General features: G+C 47.7%; 1 protein-coding gene across 1 annotated transcript in view; it reads right to left on the bottom strand.

The window, feature by feature from the left end:
* MAP7D2 (MAP7 domain containing 2) overlaps window positions 1–13,553 on the bottom strand; it is a 93,267-nt gene that overhangs the window by 40,320 nt on the left and 39,394 nt on the right. The window contains exons 2-6 of the mRNA XM_087829371.1: window positions 10,773–10,850; window positions 9,507–9,670; window positions 3,277–3,397; window positions 2,336–2,503; window positions 230–337 (exon numbers count right to left, since the gene is read on the bottom strand). Coding sequence (XP_087685497.1) covers window positions 230–337; window positions 2,336–2,503; window positions 3,277–3,397; window positions 9,507–9,670; window positions 10,773–10,850 — 639 coding nt within the window. The remainder of the gene's footprint in view (window positions 1–229; window positions 338–2,335; window positions 2,504–3,276; window positions 3,398–9,506; window positions 9,671–10,772; window positions 10,851–13,553) is intronic.

Genomic DNA, 13,553 nt, shown 5'->3' with positions numbered 1-13,553 from the left:
CTTTCAGGTGGGAGAAAAGCAGTAATTCCTATCTCTATACAGCCATGACCTGGCTCTAAAGGGTGGTGCCACTTTCCAAAGTCCCATTGTGGTCCTCACATTCAGACCACAAGACTAGGATAATGGCAGTGTTTGCAGAAGGCTCACTAGGAGCTCTCACGAAGACCGACATTAAGACGCTCGCACTAGAAAGAACACAACTGGAGATCAGGTCTCCGTGCTCACTTGCCTCGTTCTGGGGAGCTGGATATTGCCGCGGTGGATGAAGACAGGCGCTTGCTCATGGGCTCCGTCTGCTTGGGCAGATTCATAGCTGATGCTGAAAGGCTGTCGCGCGCTGCAGAGAAATGCAGTAAAGACACTGGTACCATGCCACTGTAGACTGAGAACCACTCCCCAACCCCCCAGCATTCTTCCTGTCCCCATCCACGTGCCTCCGAAGCTGCTGTGACACAGCACACTGCCTCCAGCGTCCTCCCATCTACCTGCCTGTCAGGAAACACCCAGGCCACAGCAGCCGCAGGACTGAAGCAAGAGCTTCTCTACCACCTCACTGCACTGTTCAACTAAAGGCATGCTAATCCCATCAGCAAATCACTTATTTCCTTGTGTCCAGGGGCTTTTATTCAGTATGTTCAGACCACACAAAAACAACACCAATCAGAACCCAGAGACAAATAACCCCCAGAAAATGTTCTATGGCCTGAGTGCATGAGTGGGAACCACACTTTTTCTGAGGGCTGTCTACAGCTCAGGTGGGAGAGAGAAGCCATTTGTAAGGAGGGGAGCTCTAGTTAAAGCAGAACAACCTTTAGTAGCTGTTTCCCTCCTCTTATCAAGAGATGGGGTCACCATGGCCTTTTCTCAAATGCTGTAATTGCTTATGGTTAGAATGGTAACATGTGGTCCCGGGTTTGGTGTTCTTGAGTTCCAGCCATTATTTTAGAGTGGTTTCTAAATGAAACCATTACAGCAAATGAAGAGGTACAGGCGGTGCCTGCCAAGCCATATCGGAGCCCAGGGCAAAAGGAAAGATGTGTACCCTGGCTTGAAAGGCAGCAAACTAAACTCATCAACAAGACTTTCAAAATCTGCTCCTCTCCTCATGTTTTCAAATGAGAGAACTGCTGTGTTTGACTAGTTCTTCTGACCAAGTGACGATCTTAAAAAATTTCTAATTGACTTAAGCTGAAATAAAATTATAATAAATTGTTTTGGTATAAATAAAATAAACTTACAATTATGTGTGTTTTAATACACCTGCTTTTCAATTTTTCAGTATTTTGGCAACTACTTTAATATTCTCAAAGATAATTAACTTGGGAATTACATAAAGCCATAGATCGGGGTACACATCCCCCCCCCCTTTGCCTCAGGTTCCAGTGTGGCTCTGCATGGCACTGGTCTTTAGAAATTCAATATTTTTGTCCATCATGGATTGTTCTGCATTAATTTTGATTTATTAAAATATTATTTTATCTCGATATAGTGAGATTTTTGGTGCTCCCTTAAATTGTGTACCTGAGTTGGGTACACTTACCTCACCCTGGCCTGGGCCCTGGGTGCGATTCCCAAGAGTTAATTATCAACTCCACCTGCCCCTCTCTGTCAAGGGGAGGCCAGTGCCTCCACTACAGCTCCCTCAGCCTGTGCAGCAAAGCCTCTGCCACTCAGTAACACCCATAAAAATTATTCTTTGTCAGAGGAATGCTGGAGAGCAAGGATATTTATTCCTACTGCTATAAACTGACCTGTGCATGGCTGGTAAATAGTGCATCTCTTTTACTTTGTTTTTTCTTTGCCAGCCAAAGATGGGTTGAATTTCTAAAGTCGTCATTAAATGGGAACAAAGGTTTGCTAATTCTGTTCTTGATCTAGAGTCTAGACCCTAAGAATTGCCCAAGCCTGTATCGAAAGCAGAGAGCCTATCAGAGAGGTGAAATCCAGAACCCAGCCCGCTGATCTCCTTGTTTGGATCCCCAGGGTTAGTACTGATAAACTCCCTACCACTCCCTCTCAAACACCTCTCCAGGAATCCATCACATTAACACCCAGAACTCAGTAATTAACCAGAAGTGACTAAAACACAATACTACTTAGTGCCCAAAGCAATGATTAATGAGTGTGAAAGATCTGAATGAACAAAAGTCAACATTAACAAGATTTAAGACAAAAGTTAGAGAGCTAAGGATGAAATGTTTCCAGGGCACTAGGATGTAAGGCATGCACAGCTCCATGCTGACAGGAACAAAGGAATATGAGCATGTCATCCACATCACTAGAAAAAAAGTTCTAAGGGGTCAGACTAAGAACTGTAAAAGTGCTTGAGACAGACACAGTGATGGAGGAGGGTGATGGGAACAGTCATCACAAAATGCCATGGCACAGTGATGCTCGGATATACCATTGGTGGACTCAGAGGCGGCAGTGGTCCCTGGATCCGGAGGAAGGGTATTGCTGGCTGCTAAACCTAGAGGAGGGGGTGGAGTATTTTCTGATTCACCTATACAGCAAAAAATCAAAACAAAGAGAGGTAAAAGAAAAGGTCCCACTTTCTGGTTGACTTAGTTCCTACTTAGGAAATTAGGAAAGTAACTGAAATGGGTTGACTTCTCACAAACAGAAAAAACAAAGTATATTCACTGACAAAAGGTTAAATGCCCAATACAGCAAAGTCAAGAAGCTGTAATATAAATGTAAATCCATCTGCTTTCAGGAAGAGCTAGTACACAACTCCTGGATAAGAAGATGACAAAAGGTAAGACATTGAAGGGGGGAAGGCCACTCAGACTGGTAACAATCCATACATTCAATTAAAGATTTTAAAATTTTAAAATGAGTACGAACTAGATAATGAAATAAATAAGTCATCTTCAAACAAAATAGAAACAACAAAAATTAACGAGGAGGGAAAGCCCCTACCCCCTTTTGAGAAGGTAACTGCTGCTCAGCCTCTGTGGGTCATGCTGTAGCGCTGCCATCCCCCTGCCCTGAAATCAGACTGTCCCAGGGCTTGCTGGGTGGAGCCGGTTAACTAGACTCTGCATTCAATTTCTTTGCTTTTCTTTTGCTTTACCTCACAGCCCAGTTATTGTATCAATTGCTGCTTGCTAGCAAAAAAGAATACACAGATCCCCTTCACAAGAAATGCATACACAGGAAGTTTGGCAGTTTGAAACATTACATCTGAAAAAGGTACCTGCAGACTGGTACAAAGCATCCCCCAGGCCCTGTAGGCTGTGGGGCCCTGCAATGCAGGGACAGCCCTAAACTCACCATCACGTCCTCCAGGCCCGACTGCCACTGCCGGTGATGCTCCTCCCCAGGAGTACCTCTTCTTCAGCTCTAGCTGCTGGGAACGCTCCAGGGACCTGCGCAGCATCGCCTCCAGCCGCTCCTGCCCAGGTGGTGCAAGGGAGAGCAAAATTAACACCAGACTCAGCGCTAGGATGAGTCACCAAATGGGGCTCTGGGCTCAGCAGCCAAAACCCAGGCACAGGTGCTCTCCGCCACGCACACACAGCGCCTTCTCAGTGGGTGGATAGTAAACAATGATAGTAAACAATGCAGCTGGGAGAGTAAACAAGGCAGCTGGTGCGTTCCCAGCCCCAACACCTCACCCCTGGGAGAGGCTGTGCAGCCAGGCCCAGACAAGCATTAACTCCTTGAGGCCTGTCTCAAGTCCCAGTTTGCTCCACCTACTAGGAGAACTGGAGTTGTGTTCTAGAAACAACCAAATGCTCTCTAGTTGAAATGCATAAAGCATTCTGATTTGAGAACATTTATATTAAAATATAATTTGAATTTTATAACCAGAAGCCTAACTTTTGGGGTTGCTACATGACTGAGAGATTTATTTTGCAAAGCCCATTTTCATCTTAGCATTTCTTAAAGGGGAATCCACTGTTTTCTACATTGTAACACTTTTCTGCTCTATAGTCTTCTGGAGATAATGCTACATATTTCAAAAGTTAGAGGAGACAAGAGTAGGGAAGTTTCTGGCCACAAAATACAGCATCTGTGCCTTCTCAGAGTTGGATGGGAGGAGGGGAGGGAGAACTCAGCAGTTTTTAGCCAGAAGAGAAAAACACGGACTTCTCTTAACAGAGCATTTATCAAAAGCACTCTCCTGTATTAACCCAATTGTCACTTTCAGAAGGTTGGGCCTGATTGCTGGCAAGTACTTCCCTGGCACTGGAGTTTCAGTTCTACACTCCTCACTGCCCCAATGACGCTGCAAATACTAGACCCTCTCCCTACCTCCCCATGGAGAAGGCCGAAGCAAGATAAACAGTTATGCTGACACCCTTTCACCCTCATAAAACCCACCTGAGGTGCTCCAGGAACTGGGCTAATCCTAGCCTGACTCCAAAACCGAAAGATACTCTTTACAACTGGCTTCAATAAGCAAGCCAAATTAATTTAGGGCAGCACTAACCAAGTAACCCTGACTTAAGGATCGGGCAAGGCTCCCTTATTTCACTCACTAGAAACACAGAGGTCACTTAGGAGGTGCCTGGACCTATCCTTTGTCTACACCAGAGGGATGAGTTGAGCATTCTTCACATCTCAGCCTCCTCTGCAGAATTTCTCTCTGAACAACACTTTGCTAAGAGACAGCCTCTCCGGGGACCTGAGAGCAGAAAAGGGATTTTTTTCCTCCAGTAAATATCAGATTGGAATTTGCTCTTGTATTTGGCTGAGATTCTACAATCATGAGTGTGCATTTCCTGGCAGAGTCCTGTCCTCACGACCTGGGGCCCATTAAATTCTGACAGCCAACCCCGGGGATCTGTCTGAGAAAAGCTGGGGCATTGAGGGACTTGAACATCTTGACTATTTGAAGCTTGAGGTATGGTTGATCAAGACTGGGGCTGAATAGTATTTCGTTACATGGATTTAACATAAAGTATTTAACTAGTGACCTAATTTAAGTGCTGAAGCCTTGCACCTCAGAGTAAATCTAGTATTGAGTGGGTTATGGGAGATTTCCTACATGCCAGGACCTCACGAGGTAGTCCCTCATCTACTAGGAGACCAATGAGAGGAAAGAACACTAAGACTCTGGGCCAACCTTACCACCGAGCAGCTATCTAGGGGCATAATTAGAAGGGAATGATCACTCAAAGCCAGACCTACTCTTGGACTATTCAGTTACCTTTAGAAAAAACACCTCTCCATCTACTCCCAATCCACTGAGGGAGCTCTAAATTCCACCATTAGAGATTCATTCCTTTGAACTGTTTATAGGCTTATGAAAATGAAGTTATCACTGAGAGAAGACACAATCACTTTGTGTCACCCACTTTTGGAGAGATGATGAAAAATAGATAGTAACCAAGCTCTATGGTAAGGGGATTTATAGAACCCAAAGTTGTCCAGAATGAGGTGATTCAAACATCAAAACAAAACTGGTTCACTTTGCTTTCTCAGAGGTTAGTTTACACAGGTCAGTACTACCTAGTATCTTCCTATTCCTTCACGTGATGGAATGGAAAGAATACTAGATTTGGAGTCAGGAGGTATGGATTCAAATCCTACCTCTGCCTGCCACTTTTTACCCTTGTCACCTTGAGTATGTTTAAGATCCTTGGGCATCAGTTTCCTCATCTATAAAATGGGGATATTACCTATATCAGCAGACCATTCAAGTGTACAAGATAATAACTAGCACAGTAAATCCTGAGCCAATGCTAACTGAATCTGAATTTGAAGAGGAGGATTATCGACAGGGCAGTCTGAGCAGTGGTTCTCCAACTCGAGTGAGCCTGTATCAGAGTCCCCTGCACTGCTTGTTAGGACACCATTGCTGGGCCCCACCAAATCTCTGGGATGGAACCTGTTGAGAATTTGCATTTCTGATGAAGTCCCAGGCAATGTAGGTACTGCTGGTCCTGAGGCTATACTTCCAGAAGCACTGGTTAGAGGAAAGGCTGAGCATGAGAGGGCAGTTGAGAAAGTTCCCTCACATCAGTATTAATAACTATTAGAGCTGCATACCACATAGCTCGATTCCTGCCAAGCTCTGGTTCTCCAGATGGTCGATAGAGGATGGGGAAAGGGCAAGGCAGATTCTTGTCGCTAGAATGTCCTTTATTGGGTGGGGCTTAGTAGAAGGAAAGAATAAGGAGACCTCACCCTTGACCCCTTGAGCTCTGGCCCTAGATCTGCCTGTATGAACTCAGAGGAGAATCACGACCAGGGTGACCTGCTGAGCTGGCCTAGCTTGGGAACTGCTACCCAGCTAGCCAGCTCTGGCAGGAGAGGAGGGCTGGCTGGGCCTTTTCCAGTGCCCTTACTATACATGTTCTGGAGATGACAGTGTGGGACAAGCTCCCAAGTGGTCCTCAGCAGAGGGTCTTTCTCTCTACAAACAGACGTCCACCCCTGACAAGAAAGGCCATGCAGTCACCATGGCCCCATACCAGCCAGTGCCTGCGAGGGCCAGCCCTCAGCTTAGTGAAGTTTTTGTTTAGGTTGAGTTCAGAAATTTGTCTTTTTTTACACTCAGCCTGGTGGGTCTAGTTAGGTATTAATCAATATCACTATGAGAAGTTGTGATGTATCCAAATAACTTACAGAGATGAAGCTATTCATTGCCAGAGGCCTTTCCTGGTTATCTGTTTAGCATGAGGAACACAGAATTGGCTTAGCCAGACCCCATTTTCCAGGGCCTCTCGTCAGGAAGCCATTCTTCCCAAGCGGAGGGTGGGTGACCACACTGTGTTGTCAGCCCTATTCCAGGTAGGTGACAAGGGCTTATTCCAGAAGCTCGATCCCTGGGGCATGAGAGGGTTGGAGGAATCTGCCTTGAGGAAAAGGCAGCCTCCAGTGCATACTGGATGGTCCCTTCCCCAGGACAGGCCTGACCAGCCTCCAGCCCTCCAGACCCCAGGAGCAAGGCTGTCCATGGTGCCCACTTCTCTGTTGGCAGACAGGAGGCCTCCAGGCTGAGTCTGGGGCTCACTCATATGGATGTGAAAAGTCATCAAGAGCACCATCACGGCAACCCTGGGGACATGGCACTGGGATGGGGCTGGGGGAAGATGGGGAGTCAGCGGGCCTTTTACAAGCTCCTAATTAATATCAGACCCACAGAGGCAGGACTTGGTGGGCAACCCACTTTCCAATAACCTTAAGAGGCAAAATGGGCCGCAGTGGAATGAAGCCCTGCAGAGGCTTCTCCCTGGCTGACGGAGACAAAGCATGACAAAAAGACTGAAATCTGCCACTGACAAGAAGATGGAGACTCTCCACAGCTGTGTACCAGGCAGGCCGCGGCCCTCCCAAAGATCTCCGGTGACCCCTGGGGCCATATGCAGAGGGTTTCCTTAGGAAAGGCACTCTTGCAATGTAGACTTACCCATTTTCTCCAAAGATAACCCATGAGCATGCCAAACAGGCCTCTGCACAAGCAGAGCCAAAGCCAGCGTCGTTAGCAGGCCAGCCTGCATGTGGAAAGTCCCTAGGCTCCACAGGGCTCGCCCGGGGCCCCAAGGGTAGGAGCAGGTGGCAGAGAGAGGCTGCTGCTTCCCTGTCTTGCTACGTTGCTCCTCAACCACAGGAGACCCAGCTCTCAGCCCTGCCCTGCTGAGTCTGGGGAAAAGAGGGAAGCAAGCTTGGCTTGTGTTTATGCTGACGAGAGGCAGCATCCCCTGTTCCCCGCCATCACCATGCTAGGGATGAAAGGGAGCACACAGAGCAAAAAATTAGCAGGATGCGCAACCACTGAAAAGTCAGCTGCATCAGGACCAACCATCTGGCCTAACATTCCCTCATCTGCAAGAGCAGGAAGTCTGAGAGCTTGATTTCAAATGCCTCCAGTGCCACGGTTCAATGAGAAAAGCTACGGACAGGGGTGCCTCCAAGGTGGACCCCTGTGACACCATCAGGTGTGCCAGAGGCTTGGGAAGTCTCCTGTGACTGCACAGTGCCCCTTCGTGGAAGCAGGAGTCACACTTGCTCTGGAATCAGCAAGCCAGCAGGATGCCAGGAATCAAAGTGGAGAGAGCAGGGAGGAAGGGGACAAGCTGTGAGTCAAGGAATGGAGGATGGGAAGCAAATGGGCGAGTCCAGTGACTCACAACAAATACACACAGGCTGGGAAAGGGCAGGTCTGTCGAGGGTTACCGAAGCGGCCTAGTACACTGTGGATTTCTTCTTAGTCTATAGACTTTGTGCCGTAATCTTTTCTGGGTAGCTCCCTCTTGACCTTGTTTCAGCCCAGGTCAGCTGAAGTCACTGAAGGGAATCACACATTTCTGAGCATTACTCTCTGCTACGTGCTTTCTGGGCACTTTCACAAAAGTCACCTCCTTAATTCCTGAGACCACCTGTTTTGTGCTGAGGAGACTGAGTTACAGGGTTATAAGGGGCTAGGTAACTTGCCCCTGGCTACCGGCTGCCTAGTGGCAGAGCAGGGATTTGCATCAGGAGCAGATGAAGCCACACAGTGATCAGGCTGCAGCCTGCAACAGCGAACTGTGGCTAAGACCTTCGCTTAGACCTTCATCTGCTAAGAGGAACAAATAAATTGCCATGTAAACGCATGCTTTGTGGGCAAAGATGAATATAATTGTGCGTGTGCACGCATGTTCATGTTTTTTAAATTATTAAAAGAGGAAAGGGTGAAGGTATATCATGATAAACCATTCAGAGATTTAAAAAATACTGAATTTATAGAACTATTTCTGTATCCTCTAGTGTTGGCAATCAACAAACCTCTCTGTTGTTCATACTGGATGATGAGTCATTATGCCTTATGAATAAAAAATGATCATCACCTGATCCAAGGCTATGACTACATCCTGAAAATATACTTGTTAAGAAAATCTATACCCCAAAAATGCTTTCCAAATATATTTTCAAAGTTTAGTAATAAAAGACTCTGTAGGGGTAATTATATTCCATTTCTTTTTTAAAAGGTAACTGGAGAGAAAGGATGATTAAAGCAAGGAACTGCATTAAAATTTAAATATACTAGCATCTTTGGATTTAAAGGCACACTATTTGAATTTTTCCAGTGGTAAAAGGATCAAGTTCTCTTCCACCCTCACAGCTCTTCCTCAAGCCTCTTGTCTGCCCTGCAGGCTTGGACCTCCAGCAGAACCCTCAGGCCTCCACCACCCGCCGCCTATCCACAATCCCCTGAGTCCTAGAGTCAGAGATGGTTAAGCCTGGAAGAAGCCTTGGAGACTGCCAAATCCAACCTACTCCTTTCAGAGACAAGCAATTCAAGGCCCAGAGAGGCCAAGTGGCTTGCCCGAAGTCACACAGCAAATGAACAGCTGAGTTGAATGGATAAGTCTCTTTGTCCCTAGTCTACTGCTGCTCCCACTGTATAGTGTCATGCTGGTAAAAGAAGGCATTGTGAGCCACCCAGGAGAGAGCTTAGGAGCAGATCACTCTTGTACCTTGTACCAAAGAACTGGGAAGGACACACAGGTGCCCTGAGAACCAAGCCCTGTGTGAGCTGCTCAGACAGCCTGGGGGTCTGGGGACCTTACCCCATCCTCCCGGAGCTTCTGCCTCCTCTTCTCTTCCACGGCAGCCCTCTTCTGGTTCTCTCGGCGCCGCTGCTCCTCCAGTTTCCGCCATCGCTCTTCCATTTGCTTTTCATACTGGAGCTTGGCTCTTTTCTGTTTCTCCAGAAACTGTTGCTCCCGGGCAGCTGGGGGAAGAAAAACAGAAGAAAGGTGGCATTACCAGAGCACTCCACACCATCTGGATTAAGCCCAACAATGCAGAAGCAAGAATGAGAGCAAAAAAAGGGCCTGGTGGGAGCTGAGGCCACAGTGACTGAGATGAGGAGTCCTGGCAGCTCTGCCACTAGCTGGGTGACCTTGGCCTGCTAAGCGCACAACCTCTGCTTTGGTGTCCTCCTCTGTGACATGGAGACAGTCACGTTTGCAACATCCCAGTGCTGTGAAGATCGAACGAGACAATGCATGGAAAGTGTACAGTAAGTGCCCCTACACGTGGCAGCTCCGACTATCATTGTTGTCCTCGAGTCAGTCTTGTCATGCTGGGTAAGCCATACACTGGTTGAGAAATGAGAGCTGTAAGGCTATGATCATTCAAAACATGTTAACTGTGCATGCATCACGCACCAGTCACCGAGCTAGACGAGGAGGTAAACACATGAATAAGCTTGGCCCCCACAAAACAATTAATAAAGGGGCCTTAACTCCATCCACCTGGCCCTCAGGGAAGAGCTCCCTGGAGGGCTCAATGCCTGTGCTAACCAGCAGGAGGCAGTCAAGAACTTGAAAGCTCCTCATTTGTCCCAATGGGGGGAGGGTTCACTATCTACTTCAGAGCACCATGTAGGGACACGCCCTACTTATCCATCTACAGTCTGCAAGAGGTAAGACAGCATTTCTCAACCAGGTTTCCTACCTTAACACAAATAATGTCTCAACTGGCCCTTTCAGATGCCCCAGAGAGAGTGAGCGCACACAGTGGACACCCGAGAAGCGAGGGCAGTGAGCACTTCTCAGGCTCTTGTTCTTCATGCTCTCTGCAGCCCCCAGCATGTGGCCTGGAACACAGCACATGCTCAGCGTTTGCTAGGCGAGTCAAGGAACTGTTCTAAGAATCACATAATTGTGACCATGCCAATCACAGTGTGGGTTCGCCCCCAATTCTCCACGTTCGTCTACCAATTGTCCTAACTCTCTTCCAATTCAGTCCCAGATTTCTAAGGCTCTTGAGGGAAGACACGGCCATATCTCTGCTTCCTTGGACCTACACTGCCCAAGTGCACAACTTACCAATACACTTTTCTCTTTCTTCGCGTCTTTCTTTGGCTAATCTCTGTCTCTCATCACATCTTAAAAACCCGTCCATGCCTACAAGAAAGAAAACACAGTGAAATATTTCTTTACTCTTTGCCCACCTGCTGAGTGCCAGGGGCTGCTGGGCCTGAGCCCTGGGTCTGGCCACGTGCATACATCATACATCAGCATCGCTTTGTCCTCCGAGACCCAATCTGTCACTCCCCACCCACCGCACAGTCCCACCCCCACACAGCTGGCCCCAGAGCTGAGGGGCAGCAGCCATGGCGGCCACTCACCCACCAGCACCAGCCCAGGAGAACCAAGCCCATTCCTGTCTTCTGTTCCCGGGCCTGGCCCTGCAGGGCTCAGAAAGTAGTAAGTGCCCTGGCCGGTTTGGCTCAGCGGTGAGAGTGTCAGCCCTCTGATTAAAGGGTCCCGGGTTTGATTCTGGCCAAGAGCATATACCTCGGTTGCAGGCTTGATCCTGGCCCTGATCAGGGCGAGTGTGGGAGGTAACCAATCGATGTGTCTCTCTCACATCAATGTTTCTCTCTCTCTCTCTCTCTCTCTCTCTCCCCCTGCCCCCCTCCCATTATCTCTGAAAAAGCAATGGAAAAAATATCCTCAGGTGAGGACTGAAAAAAAATGAAAGTGTAATAAGTGACCAAGAGCCCTGGCAGTGTGCAGAAAAGCCCACCAGGCCTCCCCGAGCCTGGCTTCCAGGGGAGGGGAGAAGCAGAAAAGTGGAATGATTACTACACAGAGTGAACATTCTAGTGTCAGGAGGGCTAACAGCTGCAGGACACGGGAGCTCCTCGGGTGAACAGAGAGGATCACACACTCCTTTAATTTGGGTCATCAAAGTCTTCTCTCATGTGAATCTTGGTATTTTAGAATCACAAAGAAGCAATACACTCCTGTTTGTTACTTAAATATCAACAAATAAAATGGAACAATGGTGGTTCTCTCCCCTCCCTGCTTGCAAATGCCTGGGAAGCATCCCAGGAGCTCCTCATTGCCATCCATTTCATCTCTCCTCTACAGGACCCTAAAGGGCTTTCTAAATCGGAGATGAAATGATCTTCACTGTCCTTACGGGATGGGAAATAATTACAGCGCTAGGTCACAACTGGTCATCCATCACTATCATTTTTTTTAAATTTATCTTTATTGTTGAAAGTATTACAGGTGTCCTCTTTTTCCCCCACTGACTCCTTCGACCCCACACCCACCCACCCTCCCCAGGCCTTCACCACACTATTGTCTGTGTCCATGGGTTATACATACATGCATCTAAGTTCTTTGGTTAATTTCTTCCCACCCACCCACCCACCCACTCACCCATACCTTCCCTCTGAGAATCAACAGACTATTATTTGTATAATGTTCCAGCATAACATTCAGGAGCAATAGGCTTCAGTGTTAGCACAACCATCATCCGACCTCCTGAACTCTCCTCTGGTAACATCACAAGCTGACTTCATAGTGCCCGCTGCCATGGTAACCTGTGCCCCACCCCTCTCATGAAGGTTCCTGCACTGTCCAGGAGGGGCTAAGAGGCCTGGACTACAGAGTAGGCATGAGAACAAGGACAGGGATAGATGAGATAAACACTGGGTTGTCATGAATCCCCACCAGCACCTGCTTTTGCAGCCTGGATCACAGATAGGGCAAATCAATGTTTGTTAAGACACAAGCACTGGAAAAAATCAAAGCCGGACAAGTGCCACTCCCCACGTTTGGTTTCAGTCAACTCTTAGTCATTAAGATGCCACCAACAATGTGGATGGCATCAAGAATTTCAAGCCCTCCCCCAAATGAAAGAATTTTAAGGCCCAACTTAGCTCATCACTGCTGGCCCCTTACAATCAAACCCCAAACTCTCTTCTAGCTTTACCTGAGCACTGCCCTTCTCCCACCCCCTTCCAGCTAAAACCGCCCCTTCTCCCGCATTCAAGATTCCACAAGTCCCCAGACCCCAGGATGCTCTGTGCTCCCCCACAACAGAGGAAACCTAATTTCATTCTGCTTGGTTGCTGTGTTCTCTAACTTGGTCTCCCTGGAGACAGAGAGGCTACCGAGCCACGGTGGCTTATGCATCTCTGGGATGCCCAGCTCAGGCCACTGCCCCTTGCCCCACAGTGGCCTCGAGATACACACACAATGCTCAAAGGCAGGCATGTAGTTGGTGGAAGGGGAGCAGGAAGATAAAACCAGGTTTCTCTTCTCTAAATGAGCTCTCATCTCTATCACAGGAGTTTGATTAGTAAGAATATGCTCTGTGTGAAAAGCCACAAAGAGAAGTCTAGGAGCCCTGGACAGACACTCGTGTCCTCCCAAGGAGGACATGTGTCTCTCTGTATTGCCCATACCACCCTCCAGGTGTTAATGGGCCTGCCCCATATCTAACGTAGAGCCTAAGAACTACTGAAAATGTTCTTTAAATAGAAGAAAGAAAAAAACTGAGGGAAAAGGGCCAAGCACATTTGAAACTGGCCACATTACCTTGAGGCTTTACAAACAGAAGGCTAGGTTTTCCATAGACAAACATGATTTCAGGCTGCCTCCTGGTGGGCATCTGTGAGAGTCACATCTTCAAGTCAGAGCAAATCTTCATTATGATGCTCAGAATCATCCACACACACGTTTCATCATAATAGGAGGTGACAACAGAGCAGTTACCGTGGACCAGGGCACTGCTTGGAGTGCACTGCTTGAATTACTATCATGATCCTCATCTTATAGGTGCAGAAAGGGAGGCACCGAGAGGTTAAT

The sequence above is a fragment of the Miniopterus natalensis genome, chromosome X (assembly GCF_054644295.1).
Source record: "Miniopterus natalensis isolate mMinNat1 chromosome X, mMinNat1.hap1, whole genome shotgun sequence".
NCBI classification, from domain to species: Eukaryota; Metazoa; Chordata; class Mammalia; order Chiroptera; family Miniopteridae; genus Miniopterus; species Miniopterus natalensis.
This window is presented reverse-complemented; position numbering and strand designations above follow the sequence as displayed.